Source organism: Vipera berus, assembly GCF_964194415.1.
Source record: "Vipera berus genome assembly, chromosome: 11".
In the NCBI taxonomy this organism is placed as follows: Eukaryota; Metazoa; Chordata; class Lepidosauria; order Squamata; family Viperidae; genus Vipera; species Vipera berus.
Genome location: NC_138214.1, coordinates 14,860,698 through 14,885,388, shown reverse-complemented (window position 1 = coordinate 14,885,388; position 24,691 = coordinate 14,860,698). Strand labels below are relative to the sequence as shown.

At 41.6% G+C, this 24,691-nt stretch overlaps 1 protein-coding gene across 1 annotated transcript in view; it reads right to left on the bottom strand.

Annotated features, from left to right (window-relative positions):
- Positions 1-24,691, bottom strand: part of PAK3 (p21 (RAC1) activated kinase 3) — a 90,321-nt gene that overhangs the window by 3,610 nt on the left and 62,020 nt on the right. The window contains exons 4-13 of the mRNA XM_081336696.1: positions 20,950-21,103; positions 20,269-20,306; positions 17,418-17,549; positions 16,438-16,600; positions 13,271-13,334; positions 7,496-7,544; positions 5,469-5,581; positions 4,608-4,725; positions 3,909-4,008; positions 525-721 (exon numbers count right to left, since the gene is read on the bottom strand). Coding sequence (XP_081192822.1) covers positions 525-721; positions 3,909-4,008; positions 4,608-4,725; positions 5,469-5,581; positions 7,496-7,544; positions 13,271-13,334; positions 16,438-16,600; positions 17,418-17,549; positions 20,269-20,306; positions 20,950-21,103 — 1,128 coding nt within the window. The remainder of the gene's footprint in view (positions 1-524; positions 722-3,908; positions 4,009-4,607; positions 4,726-5,468; positions 5,582-7,495; positions 7,545-13,270; positions 13,335-16,437; positions 16,601-17,417; positions 17,550-20,268; positions 20,307-20,949; positions 21,104-24,691) is intronic.

The following is a 24,691-nucleotide window of genomic DNA, read 5'->3' as shown; positions in this document are numbered from 1 at the left end:
GCTTACCTGAAAGGGTTGACATCAATTTTGAAAGTCTAACAGAGTTCTCTCTCTCCCTGCGCCCTTTGTACGCAAGAGAATCAAGATGGGACAATCTTGAGTCTCTTTCTCACCCACTCCTTTCTTTCTGAGAGCTAAGCTGGTATTTACATAACCCTGAAGAAGGAATGCATGGGCTGTTATCTCAGTACACTTCTACATTAGGGAAAAACTGCAGGAGAAATTGTCCCCACTGCCTTTCCTAGGACACACAGCTAGAAATGTCTGTCCTACTTAGTCCATGAGTTGACTGTGGGATGGTCTCCATCCAAATGTATAGTCTATGAATTTCACCACGCTCTCATGTTTTGGAAGGACTCAAACACAACAGTGTAGAACGGGTCTTCAAACCTGGCCCTTTTATGACTTGTGGACTTCCAGACTTCCTCAGCCAGCATGCCTGGCTGAGGAATTCTGGGAGTTGAAGTCCACAAGTCATGAAAGGGCCAAGTTTGAAGACCCCTGGTGTAGAATGTTGATCTTACCCTGAGAGGATTTTCATTGAGATACGGAGGTTCTCCTTCTACCATTTCTATTGCCATGATTCCTAAAGACCAAATGTCCACTTTGGGGCCATATGCTTTCCTTGTGACCACTTCAGGAGCCATCCAGTAAGGCGTCCCCACCATTGTACTCCGCTTACTCTGTTCAGGAGTTATCTGAGCACAAAAGCCAAAATCAGCTGCAGGTAACAGAAAATAAAAATGATTACTGTAGAAACCATACTGGTCACAGAACATAGAACATAAAATAACAGAGTTGGAAGGGACCTTGGAGGTCATCTAGTCCAGTCCCCTGCTCAGGCAGGAAACCCTACATCATTTCGGACAAATGGCTGTCTAGTCTCTTCTTAAAAACTTCCAGTGTCGGAGCATTCACAGCTTCTGGAGGCAGGTTGTTCCACTGGTTAATTGTTCTGTCAGGAAGTTTCTCCTTAGTTCTAGGTTGCTTCTCTCCTGGATCAGTTTCCGTCCGTTGCTTCTTGTCCTGCCTTCAGGGGCTTTGGAGAATAGCTTGACTCCCTCTTCTATGTGGCAACCCCTGAGATATTGGAACACTGCTATCCTGTTACCTCTCGTCCTTCTCTTCTTTAGACTAGACATACCCAACTCCAGCAGTTAACTGTAGTACCTACAGTTTGGAATAATCTGCCCTTTGGACTGAGGGTGGATTTCCCTTGATTTGTCTTTATGAAAGATGCTGAAAATAGTTGTTCAGTTTATTGTCTATAGAGATTTTCAATCATCCAGGTCATGATTGTCCCAAAAGTCCCCCCCCCCAAAAAAGCAACTGAACTTGCTTAGCTTATTTGCTTTGAAAACATTTCGCTTCTCACCCAAGAAGCTTGTTGGAATGAGAAGCAAAACGTTTTCAAAGAAAACAAACCATGAAATTAAAGTAGCTTTTTTGAAAAAAGTACCTTTGGGAGATTTCAGTCTATTAGTTCGGCCCTCCATAAAAGTCCCAGTTTCTCAGATGGCCCCTTGGGAGAATTAATTGCCCACACCTGCCTTATGGTGTTGCATGATGCCTAAAAGTGACGACTGCCCCGAAGTCTTTGATTTGATGGTTTCTTACCTGTTTAATTCCTTTAAGCATGGCGGTAATACATTTAGTAAAATAAATAAGTACCCTTTGGGCACCAATTCCTATTGATACAGATACACTCGTGTGTGTATCATTTTACATATTGCCTGGCTTTTAAAAATGGAATTGAACTGCACCCTTTGCTGTCTTAAATTTCTTGGACTGATTCCAATATTCCCTTCACTTTTTAACAACTGTTCATTTCCACCATGTTTAGCCGTCCATTAAGCCTGGGGAATTGGTGCTACCAGTGCCTTAATTAATTCTTTTATAGCTATATGATCTGCTATTGTCATCGATTTCAGGGAGGGATAAAACAGTGCAAAGTAATGATTTAACTAAATAAGAGAGACAACAGCAAACATCAAGCAATATTAAATCAAGCTAGTCAAGGAAATCCCAGTGCTTGAGCGAATCATCAGGGTCTTTCAAATCTATGGTAATAATATCCAGATGGCTGAAAGCAGGAAAGTCCATCCCATAATTCAGACCGTCAGGCTGTAATGGGCAGAAGAAATAGGAAAAAAGAGGACATGAAAAAGAGCCACAACCAAGATGATGGTCAGAAGAAAGGAATCAGAGTCCAGAGCTGAAATGTAATTTGAAAAAGCACCTTAGACGTGATCTTCCCTAGTTATTTGGAAGATAAAGGGAGTTTCAGGCACAAGCAACAAAACAGCTGTCAGGACCTACCCCAAACCACGTCTTAGGAAGACAAAACTCTTGGAGCCAAATCTTAGTCCAAAAGGAATCTTTACTATGACATGCTTGGTTGTAGGAATACAAGACAGGACTTAATATTGTTCTACAAACTAAACCCTTATAAAGAGTTCCCGGTTCAACCCCCCCTTAACCCTATTTGGTCAGTCCCCCATCATTTACCTCGTATCATCCCTCTCGTGGGAAAAAGGAACTTAGGACCTTTTATGTTTATTGCTCTCTTCTGTGACACAAGCCAGATGCTCCTACCCTAACCCCCCCTTTTGTTACCCCAGTTCAAAAGGCTTCTCTTTTTCTTTGAAATGCCTAATACAGACTCAATACACATTCGTTCCCTCCTCCTCGGGAGATGGCGAATCCATGGAATAATGTTTTAAACATACATTTATGAATATGATATAAATGGATTCTGACAACAGCTCTGAGAATGGGTCAGATAGACTTCTTCATTGTTGATCACCAGTTTACAAGAATCTTGCCAGACTCTGAATTCCCGTGGGAATGGTAGACACAGACCTCAATGTTTCCTCCACTGAACTGACTCTAAGCTTCTTTCAGCCTCCTCTCCTGGGGCCTCCTCTACTTCAGTCAGTGGTTCCACCACAGGGGAGGGAGGGAGGAAGCATGTTCAAACTTGTCAGACTGACCTCAGCCCTTCAAGGCAGACCAGACCAGGAAACCCAAGTTACGAACACCAATACTAGGTTTATTGTACAATTACAATAAAAGAGCCTTTCAAGCCTGAATGTGATTTCACCCTCCCTCTCTTGATCTTCACAAGAACCAATGAGGGTGTCAGCTGCCACCTTATGCTTCCTTGTGCTTTGCTGCTATGCAGTGACAGACTGCCGTGAACTGTGGGCAGGGGAATGAAAGGGGGAATGCTTGGGGAAACGAAAGTAAGTGCTGTATCACCCTGAGATGCTGCCTCAAGGTCACCCAGCTGGAAGAAGGAGGAGGAGACTGCATACCAAATTGCACTTAGACTGGCAGTTTTGAAAACATCTTGCATGAAGCTGATTGGTTACATTGGGGTGGGCAATGAGAGAGAGTTAAGGGAGGGAAAAGTAGAACTTAGGAATTTGGGCATGAGCTCCTCAGTTCCGGCTTTGCAATACTGCAATACATCTGATCTCTATTAAACTATATTTTTCTCAACAAATGGAGCCAAGGATCATTTCTACTTAAAGGTTTAGGTTGTGGCAGGTCCAACACAGTGTCCTGTCTGAGTCACTTTCTCAGGTTACTGCTCTGCCCCCGATTTCTTTTCTCTGACCATTAAGTTGATTGTGGCTCTTCCTCTCATTCCTCAAGTTTAGTCCTTCTGCCCGTTACACAGATTCATGAAACACACAGTGGTAGGCAATCTCCTAAGTCCTTGAAGATATTCCTATAAAGATGATGAGATAAAACCCAACTAAATCTGTCTTTCATGCTGCAACTTAACCGTAGAAGAAAAGATTATTTTCGGAGGGAGATTTCTACCATCTTCTTCTCTGGGAGAATGCAATGGCTGTCAAGGCAGGACGGAGAGACAGCACAATAGCAGAGAGGGTACCTACTGAGTTTCACAGATCCGTCCATCCCGAGAAGTATGTTGTCACTCTTGATGTCTCTATGGATCACTTGGTTTGAATGCAAGAAGTCCAAGGCTTGCAGGCACTAACAACAGCAACAGTAACACAAGAACGTCTTTTAAAGAGGGAAGAGCAGAAGTAAAGAACAACGTTCTGACTTCACAGCAGAAGCAGGAGGCAGTACTACTTTCAAAATAATGGCAAATTGTGGATCGCAAGGGGGAGTGAACAGTTCTGCTTAAGAATATATTTCAACTTTGTCCTAGGATCATGAACTTTCCTTTTCCTATCAGATGGAAAGTTACTTTCAAAGTTCTGCTCCACCACCACACAATTCTTCAGTTTTATCCAATCATACATTCAAGCAGTTGCTAGGAGTCAACACGGACTTGAAGGCATAAATAAGAGAGAGAAAGCCGTGTATTCCTTAATCATATGGTTTCCTTGCCCTAAACTAGTTTTAATGAGCACCTGGTTTGGAGACAATCACATATCAAAAATAGTGCGACTGTGAGAAACTGACCAGGTTAATTGCAGTGCCTTGAAAGTGACACCACACTGGAATAGAAACAGGTTCAGTAGAATCTTAATTTAATAAGTCAAGGAATTATTGTTTTAAAAGGGAAGATTTACTTCATCGTAAAGATATCCACTATTCTATTTTCTCAGCACAGTATCTCTTACCTCCCTGCAGACAGCTGCAATTTGTCCTTCATCCATGCACGTTTCTGTAACCACATCCGTCAAGGAACCCCCAGCCAAGTACTCCATTACGACCCAGAGTTCATCTCCAACAAGGTAACTGAAATTTAAAAAAAAATAATAGGATGCATTCACACGGTTAAAGTTCAAGACTTTTGCAGCAAGCCATCCTGGATTAAAACATTTCAAAATAAAATCTCTTGAAAGAGATTTATTTTATTTTTTTTAATCCCATTTATATCCCGCCCTTCTCTGAAGACTCAGGGCGGCTTACAATCTAAGCACAAATCAATGTGCTTAGCAGTAGCCTTCATTCTATGTATATGCCTGCTTATTAGGGCTTTCGCCCCCCCCCCAAGCGGCATTATTACAAAGTCAGCTTATTGCCCCCAACAATCTGGGTCCTCATTTTACCTACCTCAGAAGGATGGAAGGCTGAGTCAACCTTGAGCCTGGTGGGACTCGAACCTGCACTAATTGCAGGCAGCTGGTGTTACTTAAGGAAGCATTAGCCCACTGCTCCACCAAGGCTCTTGTTGCAATGTTATTGTATGGATAAAGGCACTTTCCAGAATAGGTAACAAGCATCTTACTGAAAGCCAGTGTAAACTTTCCAACAATAAGAAGGAATCTGGCAGGTATTTTTTTCCTGATTAATACATTTTAGGAAAAGGTGCAAGTTTTCAGCTTATGAAAGTTTATGCCTTTTCCCAGAACGTGTTAAAATTTCCTTGTAATGTTTGCCACCCCAGACCAACACCACCATCCTCCTACAATGTTTGTAACAATAAAAGAAGCCAGGGAAAAGGTCAGGAAGAAAAAGCAACACTTGGGGTTACTCACCTATCTAAATAGTTCACAATGTTGGAATTCTTATTTTCCCTCATGACCAGAATTTCATTGATTATTAATTCCTTTTTGGGTTGTTGCTGGAGATTCATCTGCTTTATTGCCACCTGGAATGACATCGACCCCAAAACAGGAAGGGGGGGAGAGAAAAATCATGCAATAATTGCATTAATGAACACTCGAAAGCGATAGCAACATTAAAGTGTCAAGCTGCAAAGATCGCTGATGTTGTTTTGGCCATTATTGCTTCTTAGCTTGCCTACAAACTCAGGCAGGAAGGGAGAGGAGTGGAATGTGGATTGTAGGTGCCAAACGGCCGGGCCGTGAGAATCAAGATTACTCAGAGAATGTTTACAAGAACTGAAGACTTTCTCTCGTAACAACTGTCTGAAGCTTAATTGGACAATGGGACCTGCGCTATTAGGGGAGAGGAGTTTCTATACTTTTAATATACTGATTTTGGTGCCAATTAGTCAGAGCTGTACCCAGGCCTGAAGCCCGATTGGTACGGGTCTAGATAATCCGCTTCATCCAGGACCAGAGGTATGCAAACCATTTTGCATACAATATCTGATTGTTAAGCAACTAGGGTCTGCTCTCTCTTCTTCTCCATTTTCTAGGCAGCATCTCTTACTCACTTTCCCCAAAATCATTCTCATGTTCCATCACGGGTATTGAAGATGTTATAATTCTCACATGCAGAAGTTGATCATTATAAACTATATCCTAACACCCTTTCTTTTCAACCTAGGTCATTCAGACCCACACCATAATTGTGAGAAAAGCATGAATACAGGTAGTCCTCGACTTATAGTGGTTTGTTTAGTGACCGTTCAAAGTTACAATGGCACTGAAAAAAAAGAATTATGACTGTTTTTCAGAGTTACAATGTTTACAGAAAACCTATGTGATCAAAATTCAAGTGCTTGGCAACTGGTTCATATTTATGACCGTTGCCGTGTCTCGGGGTCATGTGGATCCCTTTTTGTGACCTTCTGACAAGCAAAGTCAATGGGGAAACCAGATTCACTTAACAACTGGGGAACAATGGGGAAACCAGATTCACTTAACTGCAGTGATTCACTTAATAACTGAGGCAAGAAAGGTCATAAAATGGGGCAAAAGTCACTTAACAAATGTTTCATTTAACAAAAATGTTGGGCTCAATCATATGTTGAGGACTATCTGTATTGAGATGATGCAAAAGGTGTCAGGGTGTGGAAGGCCTGGCTGTGATGGTCCTAAGGTAAGACGTTCTCCAAAACTAAGACCTAGTGCCTCTTTTGGAGGCAAAAAAATATATATAAGACCCGGTCTTAATTTCAGGGAAACACAGTATATCTACTAGAATGAGTTCTACAAATGTTGCTGGAACTTGGCTCTGGGGCATCTATATCACGTAGTACATAATATTTTATTCTCTTCTCTTTCTAGATCTTCTTCTCCCGTGACTTTTTCATGAAAGGAAATGTTGTTTTTTTAAAAAAAAATGATTGTAGTAAATAAAGCATGATCTGCTTTTCCATCACTGAAGTTGCCAATTCCTACTCTGAATTGGCGTGGATAAATTTTAACAATCTATCAGGTGTTTAGATATTTGTGTAGATTGTCACACCTAAGGGAGGGAGGGAAGATAGAGAAAAGGAAGGAAGGGAGAGAGGAAGGGAGAAAGAAAGGGTGGGAAGATAGGGAGAAGGAAGGAAGGAAGGAAGGAAGGAAGGAAGGGAGGGAGGGAGGGAGGGAGGGAGGAAGGAAGGAAGGAAGGAAGGAAGGAAGGAAGGAAGGAAGGAAGGAAGGAAGGAAGGAAGGAAAGCTAAGCTTTGTTGTGTGTCCCGACAAGTCTTCAGTTCACCAAAGACACAAGCAGAAAATGTATATGCACACCACGAACTGCATCATCAGGTTAGTGGTCCAAACAACAAGAATCTTGGGCTGAGCAGATTTCCACTTAGAATGCTCAGTGCTCAGTCCTCAATGTTTCAAGGGAAAATAACCCCGAAACAAAACAGCATCACACTCACCTCCTGCCCTGTAGCAATGTCTATTGCTGTATAAACAGTACCCGAAGCCCTAAGGAAAAATAACAACAGTTGAGATGTCAGACATCAGCCAGAGGATGAGAAGAAGAATAACTTAATTGAGCATAATAACATGAGAAAGATCAACAGGCTGCCCAGCTTAACATGATTATGAGGATCACGTCTATCCTAGCATCTCTACATTGAATGGGGATGTTTGGAAGAACCTGCATCCTCTTTCCATGGGGTCCTTGATGCTCTCTGGGTGTGGTGGTTTTCCTGCACATGTTTCATTACCAACTAGGTAATGTCTTTAGCGCTAGAAGCTCCAAATTCTCTTTCCTTTGGCCTATTCTCTCCTAGCCAAACTCTTACAGCCTCCAAGCCTCAAGATAGGACAGTGTTTCCCCACCTTTTTCTGGCTGGAGAATTCTGGGAGTTGACGTTCACACACCTTAAGGTTGCCACAGTTGAGAAACACTGGGATAGGATGTTAACCACATCTTCTCTACAAGCTGGGGTGGCTGGGTAAGGTTGGGAATCATCAGCATACTGACAATATTGTCAGATGAGCTTCCCCAGAGCTTTCATGGAGTTGTTGAGCGCAGGAGAGAGAGAAACGGCCCTGTGGCATCCCACCTGTCAGAAGCTCTCAGGATGACCTCTCATCTCCACAGACTCAAAGCATCCGGCGAGGAAGGAGTGGTGTCAACGCTGCTAACATCGGATGTTCTTTCTTTGACAATATATGAAAATGCAGCCATTTCCTCCTTAACTTGTGTGTTACTTTTAGAGTTAGAATTAGATTATAGTGGAGGGGGGGAGGAGGAAGAATGTATATGGGAATTAGTTAGACATAACAACATCGTAGCAGAGGTTTTTTCAAGGTTGTTTGAAATAAGAGATGATGTATAGCGATATATAATACCTACAGCATTACTGATATAACAAATGTTAAATACTTGAAAAAATGTTTATATTTCATTGGTTAGTTTGTGGTATATTAAAGGAACTGTGAAAAATAAAATAAATAAAAAACAAAGTGGAAAAAAAAGAAATGGCGGATTGGAGAACTGGAGGGAAGGTCTGCATTTCAAACTAACTGGAGAATGTGATTTATGACTGTTAATTAGAGGAGGGAATTGTGCTTTGATACTATGTGTTTAGGGGAGAAGTATTCAGATTTTGGCTTCCACCATGTACGAGCCGATGCCATGAAATTTGAATAAAGATTCTTTAAGGTAAACAATGCCTCAAAGTTCTTTGAGGAGTTTTATCTGTCGGAACTATGAGAAGTGGAGCTTTTGCCCGCAACGCTTTAGATGGTCGAGTAAGATAACATGGTTTGGGGTATCAAAGACTTCCAGGAAGCTGCTTCAGGACAAGCACAGGCATTACCCATCCAGGTCCCAAGAAAGGTCACGTACGAAAGAATCAACAGGATCTTTCTGGCCCTGAATGCTGACTGGAAATGGAAATACTTAGAAGGATGCGCAATGAGGGAATAAGCCTGTATGATCTTTGAAATAAAAAAAAATTAAATTTCAACACCAATTACATTTCAGGAAAGCGAGGATATTTTGGGGAGAGGGGGGGTCAGGCCTATGCAATCACATGGCCCTCAAGCTAAAAAACTGAGTAAGTTGCATACAAACGGGTGAAATAATAATTGGTTGAAATTGTAGTTTCTTGTCTCTGTGTATATGATTATATATAATTATGTACATATGGAGACAAACACAAATACATATCTATACATGCACAAACACATATGCATACATGCGTACACACAGGCAGTCCTCATTTTACAAGGAACCACAACTGGGACCACGATTCCCACTGCTAAGAAAGGAGGTTGTTTTGCCCTGGCCATTACGTGACTCACTATAGTTGTTAATGAATCGCATGGCCCAGGTGGCACAGCAATTAGAATGCAGCATTGCAGGCTAACTCTACCCACTGCCAGGAGTTCGATCCTCACCAGCTCAAGGTTGATTCAGCTTTCCATCCTTCCAAGGTCAGTAAAATGAGGACCCAGATTGTTGGGGGCCAGATGTTGACTCTGTAAGCCGCTTAGAGAGGGCTGTAAAGCACTGTGAAGCAGTATATAAGTCTAAGGGCTAAGTGCTATCGCTATTGTTAAGCAAATCCAGCTTTCCTCATTGACTTTCCTTGCCAGAAGCCAGCCGGCAAGGTTGCAAACAGGAATCACATGACTCTGGGATAATGCAACCATGCAGCATAAACATGGCGGTTGCTAAACACCCAAATTTTGCTCATGTGACCGTGGGGATGCTGTGATGGTCATAAGGGCAAGAACCTGGTTGCAAGTACGTTTTTTCAGTGCCTCTGTAACTTTGAATAGTCGCTAAATGAAAGTTTGTAAGCTCACTTACAAACACTCCCACATAACACACAGAGTATAGTCCTCAAGTTACAAACATTTGTTTAGCGATCATTTAAAGTACACACACACACACACACACACACACACACAGAGAGAGAGAGAGAGAGAGAGAGAGAGAGAGAGAGAGAGAGAGAGAGAGAGAGAGAGAGAGAGAGAGAGAGAGAGAGAGAGAGAGAGTCAATTGAATACTGGCAGAGAATGTATCCTACATACCGTATATGTAAAGAACTCCCTACTACAATAGAGTAACAGACATTACATTTTCTCTCTCGGGATTTTAGTATCTAATGTCTATGGGCCTCACAGTTTAAAGGATTGATATTATATTGTAGTTAGGCCATGCTGTATTTTGCTTGTGTGCAACTGACAGACCGGAATGGCAAATGTGATTTCAATGTAGACTTTGTTATTTATGATTTTATTTTAGAATTTTTAATGTTTTCAACTTGCTCTGGTCTTCGACTGTAATAAAAGCACTGACTTGACTACAGTAATACGTTACACACCTTACAAATAAACAAAACACAAATAAAATAAACAAAACGCAATGAGAGAAAGAAACAGACATTAAGAAAGATACAAAAATAAGAACTTTTTTAACACCATACAACATATATATCAGATGACGCCAGGAAAACAGATGGTGCATATATAAATTTCTAGCCTTCTGATTTGTATTATTTGTGTTAACAAATCCCACTGAGGGGTAATTTCAGACTAGAGTTCTGCTCCAGTATTTATTTAAAGAACTGTATGCTGCTTCAGAAAGCTTTTTGCAAGAGAATTCTGTGAGATCCATGAGCAATCCTAACCCCAGGTGAAAGAAATCTTTCTCTTTCAGCTGATTTATTCCGTAGAACTAAAAGTACAATAATATCAGTAGCGACTGCTAGATACCTGCTTTGCTCAACCCCAACACAACCCCAGCAGAACCGGAATTATTGAGGGCAATTAAGCCGATGGGTCTCTCTGTTCACAGAGATGAACGGGTGATAGATAACTTCCATTGCATTTTAATCATTCTGTTCTCAACTTGGTCTTTCGATCCAATGCAATGTTTTCACTGGTAGGGAATGTATCATTTTAATATAAATGCAAATGGAAATGGGATTTTGGGTGACTAATAGGGGTGTTTAATCCAATTTGTTTACATAAAAAAAAATTAATTCAGTGTATTCAAGGCTGTCAGGGCAGAACCGTGGCTCCTGAGCTTAGAGGAGTCTGATTTGTATATTTTATTTAGAAAAGCCTGTTTACATCCAGGCTGAGCCTCTTGTGGGGGGGGGGACTAGAAAAAAGACATTTACAGGCAAAGTAAATGCCTTTCCCAGTCAGAATTTATTACAACATAGTCCTTTGGAAAAGCTACCGCGAGAACTGCTCTGTGCATGTTTTCAAGGGCACACAAGCTAAACACATTTATATTTCTATCACATAAAGGAGGTGACATCCTGCAGACACATTCTAGGATCAATGGTAGTGTAGCTCTCCAGGCCAAAGGTAAGAAAAGACAAGTAGTTAGCACAATACTTTCTTTCATGCAGCATGTTCCACACAGGGTGGCGTGAGGGTGTCAAAATCTGGAAAATGGCAGACAAGGAAGTGATGGTTCAGATTCCCAGGGCACAGAATGGGACAATTCGCCACAGCCAATTCTCTGTAGCCCACCCCTTGCCATGGCCAACTTGCCTTCGACAACGCCCAGTGGTCAACTCGCAATAGGACAATTCACCATGGACAATTCCATGTGGGATACCCACCACTGTTTTTCTTCGACATTATTACCATTTTTGTCCATGTCAAAGAAACACGTGGTGGATTATATTTATCGCGTTGAATTATCGCACATGGAATTGTCTGAGGCGAGTTGTCCCGGGGCCAAATGGCCGCAGTGAGTTGGCCACAGCAAGATGTCCACAGCAAATTGTCCTACACCTCCCAGGACATGGGGGACTTGGACCTCAGCACAACACCCATCATTTTGCTGATCTTCCACTTCAGATGCATCTCCTCTAGGATGCATTACAAAAAAAAAACCTTTGCACAACTGGAAATTTTTATAATGCTTCAATATAATCTGGAATGCAGATAGTCTTCGACTTATGAGCACAGTCAAGCCCAAAATTTCTGTTGCTAAGGGAGACAGTTGTTAAGTGATATTTGCCCCTATTCTAATTCCTGAGTCTGAGGAATCAGAGGAGGAGAAGGAGGGGCCTGGGGAGCCATCAGAGTTGGAGGAAGGCTCTGATGAGTTACCAGATTTACAAAGTGAGGAAGAACCTGGCCCCTCCACTTGTGGTCAAGCTGAAAACCAGTTGGGCAGGGAGGCTGAGTCAGACTCAGAGGAAGCATAGCTGGAAGACCTCAGAGACGCACATAAACATAGACAGGTCACATGAGTAAATCAAAGGGAGACAATGGGGTGACTCCAGGGGAGGAGGAGAAAGCAATGAGAAGCCACGCCTTGGGGGCTGCATAACAAAAAGGGAATGTGTGGGCAGGGCTGGTTGCTGGAGGCAACCATTTGCAAAGAACATCTGTGTCGAGAGATGATGGTCTGTTTATTTTACCAGTGAGTTATTTCCTGTTTTAGCTCGTGCTCCATTTTGTTTGTGGACAAGGTCTGTAACTCAAATAAAAAAGGGTTTATTTTTCCAGTCTACTGTTAAAAGAGGGGCTGCCTTGTGAAGTAACAAGGACGTACGTAGGCTGGGACAGAACACATACTTACAACCATTTGTTTAGTGACCGAGGTTACAACAGCACTGAAAAAAGTGACTTATGACCGTTTTTCACATTGCAGCATCCCCACAGTCACATGATCAAAATTCAGATGCTTGGCAACTGACTCATAGTTATGACGGTCGCAGTGCCATGATCATCACCACATGGTCATCTTTTGTGACCTGCTGACAAGCAAAGTCAGTGGGGAAGCCAGATTCACTTAGCAACCGTGTTACTAACTTAACAACTGCAGTGATTCACTTAACAGCTGTGACAAGAAAGGTCATAAAATGGAACAAAACAACGGTCTTAATGAGCAACAGAAATTCTGGGGTCCATTATCATCGTAAATTGAGGTTCACCTGTATACCAGGGGTATATTCTCTAAATAATGATCTCATTAATATTATGAAATATCCTTTTAAAATATTTCCCGATTTTGTAAACCCTTTTGGAAAAGGGTTTAAATCTATTCTTGTCATACTAAATCCTTAGTAGTAATTTGGTTGTGGGGCCATGCTACTATTTTGGTGTTCCATAAAGCCTTCAGCTTATAAACAGTACATCTTTATACCAGGTAATATATGATGATCCATGTTGAAGAAGACTTGATGATAAAAAGGAAATAGGAAGAAAGGAATACTAACCCTTGGCCAATTTTTTCAAACCGGGTGTATTTCTTCTTCGGGTCTCCAACACTCACAATACTTCCTAAAGTAAATAAGAAAAATAGACCTTGGTTAAAACATACATTAAAAAAGCCTAGACAAAAGATGGTACACAATTCCCAAATAATTTTGGGGGAAAAAAGAAAAGTTGGCTATTGTCAGAAATTCTTAGTCTGGAGAACAGTAAGAATTAAATATTAAGGTGAGATTCAGTAAGCAATAGAAAACAGATCAGTTGTAACAAAACTTCCAAAACAAAGGAAAAGGCTACAGTGTCACCCAATAGTCTATAATGGCAAAATATTTATTTGGGTGACACCTTTCAAATTTTGGAAAAGAAAAATTAGGATCACACAATGCTTCGGTTTCAAAATCTGCACTTTTGGAATCCAATCTGAAGATCTGTAAAGTCTTAGATAAACAGCAATTCCCATAAGCTTGGTTTTTAAAAAAAAAAAAACCTACATTGTGTAATTGATAAGTCACTCTTTCTTCTCTGGCTGATGGATTAATATAACAAAGATATCTTACATGAAGCACAAATCAAACTTGCTATTCCAAATTTTTTCTACACTGAGTATTTTTCCCATCAGTCTAGAATGTAAACCACGTCAGAAGTGATCCATAATTTGCTTCTCCCTAAATTTCCAAGGGCCCACTGCTTCTCCTTCAAATAAAAAACAAAACAAAACAATAGCCATTCAATCTCGTGAATTCACAAAATCTCTTGAAATTTCCACACTCCTACAAGATCTGGCAAGTTGAAACCTATCATTACATTTCCCATTTTTGCTTGAGAGCTTCTGTCAGCTTTGGCGATGGGAACTATTGCAGTATTTTTGCAGAATAGCTTGTGAAGTACTGAAGAATCAATAGTCAGAAGGGCTATAAACCCTGTGCCATCTGGATAATTGCACGTCCAATGCAGATACCATGTGCAGCAGTGGTTGGGACAGATAATGCAATTCAACAAGGTAAAATTTGTTAAACTTGTTTGGTTCATCTATGTTTCCTTCTATAAGCACACAGATATGTACACACAAACACACACACACACACACACAGAGAGAGAGAGAGAGAGAGAGAGAGAGAGAGAGAGAGAGAGAGAGAGAGAGAGAGAGAGAGAGAGAGAGAGAGAGAGAGAGAGAGACCGAGACCAGGTACGAATATATCAATATTTCAATATCAAAATTTCAACAGCAAGTAATTTAGTTGAAGAGAAGAGCAAAAAATTTATTGTAATCTGCATACCTCTGAGTATCATTTTCCTTCATCCCTTCTAATCACAGAACATCCTTCTTCCCACCCCGCTTTTTATATCCAGTACTCTAAGGTATTAAACAATAACCCAATTATCTTAAATTAGATAAGCATCAGTGTATTAAAATAACACAATGTATCAAGATTTATACTAACATAATAAAAGTGGGGAGAGGCGTAAGATGGGTCCCTTTTTGTTTTACAGGTTATTACCAGCCATGATCATTTATTCGTCATTATCTGACATCGCTGATTTCAGAAAAGAATTAACAATGGTTTTGAAGACAAATAGAGTCCCATAATATCTTTATAAAAATGGGTGGAAGAAAACAATGGAGATATCAGAAAATGTGGCTAACAAAGGAAGGAGATATTGCCTAGATTTTTTTTAAAAAAAAATCTTAATTCATCCTTAATTCTTTTCCTAATTAGCCAGAGAAATATGTGTAAGTTATCCAGGCTTCAAAAGCATGACAGAAATTTCAAGCAGGTTTTCCATCTCTGTTTCAAAGTTGGCTCAAAGGAAAACCTCTGAGCATGGTAATCAAGTGCCTATTACATTATTAAAGAAAGAGAAATGAAAGTCAACAATAATCAAACAAGCAAAATGAGTTTAAAGATTCAGGGCAGGGAATCAGATCAAACTGGGCTTCATTAATAATGCTGCTCAGCCATAAATGTTTTGTTTCACAATATTGCAGCAAAGTATCTGGCATATGGGTTGTTCTTATTGGCTTTAGTTTTCTATTTATGTTATATACTACAGAGTGGGCAGGAATAGATAGAGAGGAAGGGAGGGAGGGAGGGAGGGAGGGAGGGAGGGAGGGAGGGAGGAAGGAAGGAAGGAAGGAAGGAAGGAAGGAAGGAAGGAAGGAAGGAAGGAAGGAAAGGCTTTTTTAAAAAAGAAGCAAAAAATAATAGAATTCAAAACCCTAATGGTTCATAGATATTTTGTGCAGTGATATGAAGCAGACAGTGGTCTGGCGAGGCTTAGTTTTATAATCCTCTATGGAGTCATCCAGGTCAGAGGTCCCCATGGAGAAAGATTTTCTGTGGACCAGAGGGTGCATGGTTTTGTGTGCTGCCTGCATCCCATGGATGGGGCTTTGCTTCTTTGTGCAGACCAGTTGCTGGCATGCCACGGCCTGGTACCGGTCCACGGACCAGGGGTTGGGAACCCCTGATCCAGGTCATAGTTCTCCCAAAGATGCTTTTCCATGAGGCAACTGGACTTTCTTGTTTTTCTTTGAAGATGTTTCGCTTCTTGGATGAGAAGCTAAACGTCTTCAACGAAAAACAAGAAAATCCAGTTGCCTCATGGAAAAGCACCTTTGAGATAACTAGTTTTATAATCATTTTACTCTGTTGGTTGTTACCGGCTCTAGTGGGTGGTGCTCATTTCTGTTTCAAGGCCATGGAGCCAACGCTGTCCAAAGACATTTCCGCAGTCATGTGGCCAGCATGATGTCACAGAGTGTGGTTACCTTCCCACCGAAGTGGTACCTATTGATCTACTCGCATTTACATACTTTCGAACTGCTAAGCTGGCAAAAGCTGGACTGAGGACAGGAGCTCACCCCATCATGTGGCGCTCGGGTCTCAAACCTACAGCATTTTAACCGCTGAGCCACTGTGCCACCCTAACCAAAAGTAAGCCTGATCCTTATTATGTTATGTGAGAAACGCAGCTGTTAGATCCTAGCCTAGCCTCGTGTAGTTTACCACCTTAATGACAATCTAACTTGTCCCTGTCATCAGAAGACCTTAACAGTACTCATGACTGCTTTTCTCAAGGTTTCGTTCTTTCTGTCACTTCCCTAACTCCACTATGTGATTGTGTCAACAAACAAGACTGCAACAAGAGGGTGGGGGGAAGAAATGCTCACTTAATTTCTCTAGAATCTCTTCATCAGTCATCTTGGATTTCTTCCGTTGCCGATCTGTGTTTCTGTACAAAGTGCTCGAGTTCGAATTTTCAGGCTGGGGGACGGTGGACTCTTTCACTGAGGCTGGTGAAGCCACAGGCTCTATCACTGAACGAGTGTAAATCTGAAACAAAGAGCGGAGATTGGTGGACCTCCCCCAAACAAATCCTGGGTGACTTGTCTTCCAGACGATGCCCTTCCACAAATACTCCATTCCTTTTCAAACATTTAATTGATGCTTTGGGCGAGCAGGGAATGGATTTCAAAACTTCTAAGAGGCCTTTCCATTTATGACCAAATGCCAGAGGAAGAAGCCCTCTCCCATCTTTTCATGCATTGACAAAATGTTGACATTGCCAAATCAAAGACTACAAAGTCTTGGGTCAACAGGTTAATTTCAGGGAATGGATACAAACCATTCTTTATCCAAAAAAATCTCTTTGAGATCGTCAATAAATTTGGGCTCTTTGCTATATTATGGGTTGTCTCCTCAGAACTGGGCCTTGTGAAAGGGAGAGAAATTCTGCATTTAGCTACCTCAAATCTGTTGTCTTGTATAAAGTAATCCTGGTTGGGCTTCAGATGCAAACTACTCATTTCATTGGAAGGCCCCGTGGGTGAAAGTGCTTGTTATCACCCTGTTGGGATGCTCTCTATTATTCCAATATATCTTTGTCTTTTTTATGCACAGAGGTCCTACGTTTACCGTCCCTTTTGTGTTGGTTCTCAGAAACATGCTTGATAATGAAATCTGTGCTACAAAGGTAACTCAAGCAAGCCAGGAACCTGGAGAACAACACACTATACCCTTCCCTTCGAGCTATATGCAGAAAGCAAAGGTTATGATTTAAAAAAATAACTAAATTCTGTATCTGCTTTTTTCTTCCCGGTCTCCTTCAGCATTCAGCAGTCCAGCTTTGATGGCACCCAAAAGATCTTACTGATTTAGTATGTTCTGGGCGTGGGGCGATCACAGGGGGTGGTTCATTGTCATCCTCTTCCTCTTCATCTTCTTCATCCTCTTCTTCAGAAACAGGGGGAGCCAATGGTGGCTCTGAAGCTGTTTTCGTGCTCTGAAGGTAAGAAATGCAGATAACAATGAAGCTCCAGCCCAGTTACAAGACTAAGCACCTAGCTCTTTAACGCCTCCTATCTTGATGTTTCCACCACCTTAATAGTATTAGTACTAGAATAACGGAGTTGGAAGATCACCTAGTACAAACCACCACCACCACCCAATCACGAGACCCTACATCTGACAGATGGCAGTCCAGTCTCCTCTTGAAATCTTCCAGTGAGGAAGCTCCCACAACTTCTGAAGGCAACCAGTTCCACTGGTGGATTGTTCTATCAAAACATTTCTCCTTATTTCTAGGTTGAATCTCTCCTTGATCAGTTTCCAGCCATTGTTCCTTGTCTGGCCTTCAGGTGCTTTGGAAAATAGGTTGTCCCCCTCCTCTCTGTGACAGCCCCTCAAATATTGGAACACTGCTATCTTGTCTCCCCTGGTTCTTCTCTTCACTAGACAAGCCATGGCCAGTTCCTGCAACCGTTCTTCATATGTTTTAGCCTCCAGTCCCCTAATCATCTTTGTTGCTCTTCTCTGCACTTTTTTAAGAGTCTCAACATCATTTTTATAGCGTGGAGACCAAAACTGGTTGTAGTATTCTAGGTGTGTTCTTTCCAAGCCTTTAGAGAGTAGTAGTAGTAGTACCTCACATGATCTTGACTGAATCCCTCTGTTAATACCCATCAATTCCAGGCCCCTGATGGAGCAGGGTTTCTCAACTATGGCAACTGGAAGATGCATGGACTTCAACTCCCAGAATTGCAACAAAGAGAAAAAAAGATGATCAGGGGAATGGAGGCTAAAACATATAAGGAACGGCTGCTGGAATTGGGTATGTCTAGTTTAATAAAGAGAAGGACGAGGGGGGATATGATAGCAGTCTTCCAATATCTCAGGGGCTGCCCTAAAGAAGAGGGAGCCAAGCTATTCTCCAAAGCCCCTGAGGGCAGGACAAGAAGCAATGGATGGAAACTAACCAAAGAGAGAAACAACCTAGAACTAAGGAGAAACTTCCTGACAGTTAGGACAATTAACCAGTGGAACAACCTGCCTCCAGAAGCGGTGAATGCTCCAACACTGGAAGTTTTTAAGAAGAGACTGGACAGCCATTTGTCCGAAATGGTATAGGGTTTCCTGCCTGAGCAGGGGGTTGGACTAGATGACCTCCAAGGTCCCTTCCAACTTTTTATTATTATTATTATTATTATTATTATTATTATTATTATTGTTGTTGTTGTTGTTGTTGTTGTTGTTGTTGTTGTTGTTGTTGTTGTTATTTCCCTAGTCAGAGTTGAAGTCCATGCATTTTCAAGTTACTATGGTTGAGAAGCCTGATATATTTTATAATGAACCCAGGACACCAACTGATTGTTACGTATCATGAGCAGCAAAACAGAAAAACCGGTACTTCTCTTACAAAGATTCACAAGAGCACCCTCGGCCCAAATCACCTGTCCTTCTCAGCCATAAAGTTATATAAAGCTATCGACAACGGTGTGGCATAGAGTACAGATGGGTTTGTTTCAACATGGAATTCTTTAAAGCCTGCACTTACAACACTGTAAAGCTACAGCCTGTGGAAGTGTTGAGAAATGGGGATCCCAAATGATCAGATGTTCCTGCGGTGAAAGTTGATAGCTTGTGCAGATTGGCAGGGATGGGAGAGGTGCTTAGAGGTACGGCTTTACATTGCTCTCTGCATGATATTTTGATTCAGAGTTTTCCTAATCTGAGCATTTCTAGATGGATAAACGATTTTCAAGAAGAGATTGGACAACCATGTGTCTTAGAAGCATGAGGTCTCCTGCTTAAGCAGGTCTCTTCCAATCCCGTGACTCTATATATTAGTCTATAGTGATGGCTAAGCTGGCTGGGGAATTCTGGGAGCAGAAGCTCATATACAGAACATAGAATGACAGGGTTGGAAGGGGTGTTTAGAGGTCGAGCTCCTTACATGGAAGCAAGAATCACGCACATTTTAATCACAATTTGAACACAAGGATTAAAGTAAGCTACCGAATCTTGGAAATTGTGGTCGAAACCATCAGCTCCACTTTATTACATCTTTACATATGGAGTTTTGTTCCTTTCTCAGCCACTCTCATGCTGGAACACCCGCGGTTTGGAGAATTGTACATTCTGTTGTACCTTCCAATTTTTATTTTTTTAACGCGGCCATGTTTGCAAAACCTTCCTGTCTACGGAAGCATTTGTGCTTTGTAGACGTGTCTATTTCACAGAAGCTTTGCAATATGCCTCTCTTATCTGCTGGCACAATATGGTCTTTCCTGTCTAGCTGGCAGAGCAAAATTAAGTCACCCGACATGACAAATATCCCCGATCAGCCGTTTAGCATTAAAAGGAGGACCACTTATAACACACAATGCAAAATTAGTGTGGACTGCGCTAAATATATTGGTGGATTCTCTTGCTAACATGCATTCTGCTCAGTTAAACAAACATTTTCATGAAACAGATCGTTTTTACCCTGGTGTACAGCAAATTAAGCCAGAAATGGTATAGGGTTTCCTGCCTGAGCAGGGGGTTGGACTAGATGACCTCCAAGGTCCCTTCCAACTCATTATTATTATTATTATTATTATTATTATTATTATTATTATTATTATTATTATTATTATTATTATTATTATTATTATTATTTATTAAAACAAAGGCAATTCTGGAACATAGAAATTCATTAGCAACCAAGAGCAGGTACTTACCGAGGGATGGGCTGCAATATAGCCATGGGCACTTTTATCTGCAACGGGTAAAAGAAAATCTGTGATGGTTTGGTAGATCATAAATGGTTTATTAGAAATGAAGACGGAAGAGCATTTCATGTTTCAGGGTCTACTTAGACAGTGAAGGTTGATTCTGCCACAAAATGATGTAGCATGGAAAAGCTTTTGGTCAATGGACCAAGTTGCCAATTAAGCCTTCTTTCGCCACATTTTATTCCAGTGGCCGTCCCACTTCTAATCTTCCTTGTTTCCATCAATATAGTACTATCTATCCAAAGGGTGTCCAACCTTGGCAACTTTGAGAATTGTGGACTTCAACTCCCAGAATTCCCCAGCCAGCCATGCTGGCTGGGGAATTCTGAGTGTTGAAGTCCACAGGACTTAAAGTAGCCAAGGTTGGACACCCTTTGTCTATCCTCTGAGCTATTCCAATCTTCCTTCTTCTCCATATTTGCTATTTTTAACTCAGTAAAAAAGACCACCTGTAAACTACGGTTGTTATCTGCCCTCATGTCATTGTTGACTCCTAGTGACTACATAGATAAATGTTCTCCATGACAGCCTCTCCTCAATGGTCAAAGTTTTTGTCCCAATTTGGACATCCAGCTGCAGCCTTTTCTTCTCACTCGTGATGGCACGATCTCCATGACCTTTGCTTACCTCCTGATGTAAAACTCATATATTTCTGGTTGTTGACCGTCTCTTTGGAATCGTAGAATTTGAGAACATCCAGAACAGCTTGTGGGTTTTTCTTCTGTTCCAGTTTGGTAATGTTGGAAGTCTGTAATAGCCTGGCCCACTGCTCAGGAATGCCCTGCAAAAGCCCAATAAGACAGGTGAGGCCTCAGAGGATTCCACCCAGCTCAGGTTGATGTTCTGCTAAAACAGTTCCTTAAAAAGAATCCCAGGTTACCTGTAAGGCTGTAAGCCATTAAAGCTAGACAGTTTACAGCAGCTGCAATCATTCTCTCATCCTCTCTTAAAACAAAGAGCTAATACCTGGATCCAATTTAAAACCCAAAAAAACCCCCCAAGAAATTTATGATTGCGGGCAAGGAAAAAAACAAAGCGCATGAAATTCATCCTGAAATCAATTATTGCAGGAAAATGGAACTAATTCCCTGCAATTCCGGGTTGATATATGCCCTCTCTCATCTAATTTAGAAATAAACAAGGTGGACTTCAGGAACCTTACACTGGATATTTGATGCAGAGCTTTAAAAAAATGTGCTTTCCTCAAACAATAAGAGCAGATCGAATTGGGATAGGAGATACCTCCTGGCCGGAGGTATAGGAGATACCTCCTGGGGTAGGAAACACCTCCGGGCTTGGGACTTTGGGGAACATATCCTAGAGGTGAAAGGGACAGCCCACATCTTACTTGTTTCATTGCACACCGCAGCTCAGGCTGTGCACACCAACATTAGAGGCTCCCCCATCTGAAATAGACTCTCATAGAATCATTTGGGCTGGAAGGGACCTCAGAGGTCTTCAGGTCCAACCTCCTGCTCAAAGCAGGAGGCCTTATACCAGGGATAGGCAACCTCGGCTCTTTTATGACTCATGGACTTCAACTCCAAGAATTCCTGAGTCAGCATAGCTGACTCAGGAATTCTGGGAGTTGAAGTCCATGAGTCATAAAAGAGCCGAGGTTGCCTACCCCTGCCTTATACCATCCTGGGCATATGATTGTTCCACCTATTTTTGAAAACCTCCAGTGATGGAGCATTCACAACCCCAGGAGGCAAGCTGTTCCACCGATTAATTGTTCTCACTGTCAGGAAATTTCTGCTTACTTCTAGGTTGGCTCTCTCTTTGACAAGCTTCTTGGGGGGGGGGGGGGTTAAGAAATGCTTCAAAACATCCAGTATAATTTCCTGCCCTCTGGCGACAACATTTTTTTTTCTTTCTATGGCACTGATGAAGACACCTGCAGCAGGTGGTTATAAGTGCCACCCTCACATTTATGCCACCGCCACCTACCCAGGTGTGTCCCGGCGGCCCTCAATGACATTTTGCAAGGCACGGCCCCATTCTCTAAACTGCCAGTTTAGGGTTTGATTTTTTTGTTGTTGTTGTTGTTCTAAGAAGTTTTCAGCAAAAATGAGATGGGCTGATGGTGCTTGGCGGGAAGAGCGGTCCATGACGGGGAACGTGAGGAGGAAGGCAAGCGACAGACTCTACTGCACACACATGAAGCCTGCGAACGCAGCACTAAAACATCTCAAAGAAGCCACTTAGTTTGGGCCCGTGACGCACCTCAGAAAGTTTCCCTGTATACATCTGTGAGCCACAGAGAGCTGGCTGCAATGGACGTAAATAAAGAAAGAAAAGAAAGTTAAAACAGAAGGTGGTGGGAGAAAAAAAATATCAGAAGGCGGGAAAGAGAGAGAATCCAGTGGGTTCAATAGGTTTCCTATCTAACTGAGAGAACAGCAAACACAAGGGGTCATTCACAAGTTGCTGCGGGAGGGAGATTTTGAAGGGAAAAAAAATTAAACAGAGAAAAATCTCACAGCCCAAAGTTGGAGGCATCATTTCCTTGTTTGGAAAGAACAGTGGGGCAATAGCTAATTTTATTTTTGGTTTGAGGCTGACTAAAGAGTCATTCTACTTCATTTCAGTTGCCCTATAATCGGACGGACCGTTCGATTTTCAAAAACAGGAGGGATTGGGTTGAATAGAATGAGGTGTTCCTCCCCCGGGGCAGTTCTGAAAGGGCTCCATGCAAAGATTTACAGCACAGTTATAAAGAGGTTTCTTTCTAAGGGAAGACCAACTGCTTCTAACAAAGCCTCAGAGAATGTGGGTTCTGGGTAGCACCTGTCATGTCTGGCCTGGACACCTCCTTGAAAAACTACGAATCACAACATGCTGGTTTTAGAAAAGGGCAGCAAAATGCTTGAAAAACAGTTCTGTATTTTCACGTTACAGCGTAACTAGAACGAGGCTCCACTGCACCAAACCTTTGCCAGAAGGATAGTTAAAAGGAAATTACTGGCCTGAAATGGGAGTGTTATTTCTATCATCTAAAGTTATACTTTCTTTTTACTTGTTCAATCGGAATCAATTTAAATTTACATTAAGGCATAGGGGGACGGGATGCCTACATGTCACCTCCCCTAGTGCTTAAAATCAGCGCTGCCCAGTTTTTAAAAATTCATTTAATAGTTTTTTTTTAAAAAAAAATTGGCATTCTCAACCCCTCTCTTGGGGGAGATGGGCAGTTTAGGAACTATGAAATATTCATTAATTAATTCTTAAAGGGAAGGCACCAGCCTGTAGAAGCATCTTGATTTAAAATGGGCCTTATATGGGCATTCGTAGAAAATAAAAAAAATAGGGGACAATAGGAGGAATTAGGGAAAGAATAAAGCCGTGCAAGTCCCAAGGGTGCTTTTCCAAAAGACTTTCTTTGTTTTTTCCCCTCAGAAATGTTTCACTTCTCATCCAAGAAGCTTCTTCACTTCTGCAAGCAAACTTCAGTTCAGTTCTGTTCCAAACTTCAGTTCTTCAAGGAAAAGAAAAACAAGAAAGTCCTGTTACCTTTTGGAAAAGCACCTTGGGGATAACCATGACCTGGATGATGGAGAATCTCCACAGTTATTAAGCCATGCAAGTGCCTTCTCATGGTGCCAATGAAGTCTAATTTTGTTCTAAGCTTTCAGAAGGTGCCCACCAGCACTGAAACCTTGCCTTTCATAGTCCAAGAAACTATGACATTGTTGCTTTAGTTCCAGATTGCTGATTGCTGGTCCAGTATTGAATCTGGGTCCTTCTGCATATAAAACAGATGCCTGAATATTTCAGGGCTACCAAAGTTGGACCAGCACTATGTATAGAGAAAACGCTCATCTGCTCACTGAAATCTTGTGGTCATCCAGATTTCCAAGTGCATCATGCTGGTCAGGCACAAAGAATCAGGACTACACATTAAATTCCAGTTAAGCTGATTTATTGCTCATACCTATGCTCAAGAAGCTAGTCAACTAACGGTCAGCACTAAATTGAGTTAAATAAGAGTGAGATAAGATAGATATGTTTACGGAATTCAAGAGGGGCTGTACTTGAAGCGTTTGTGGACATGTAATGATTCCAGGCTGAGTTCTCTCTTGACTCCGTCCCTAGGATCTGCCACTGCTGGCCATATTAACACCAAACTACTCTTTCATTCTCTGATCTTTCTTTCTAGACAGAATTTAAGAGTGTGTCTTGTTAAAATCCAGGTTCCCCCATTTAAGTCAAGGCAACAATATTATGGTGACATTGCTCAAGGCTGGAGAAAGCTGTTTCCCCTACTCATCTTTCATCAATTTGTTCAGTGTTTTGTGCCCCGATTTTTGTTGTTCACAGTGGTGCCAAGCAACAATGAAATGGCATAGGACATGCACCATCACAAGCA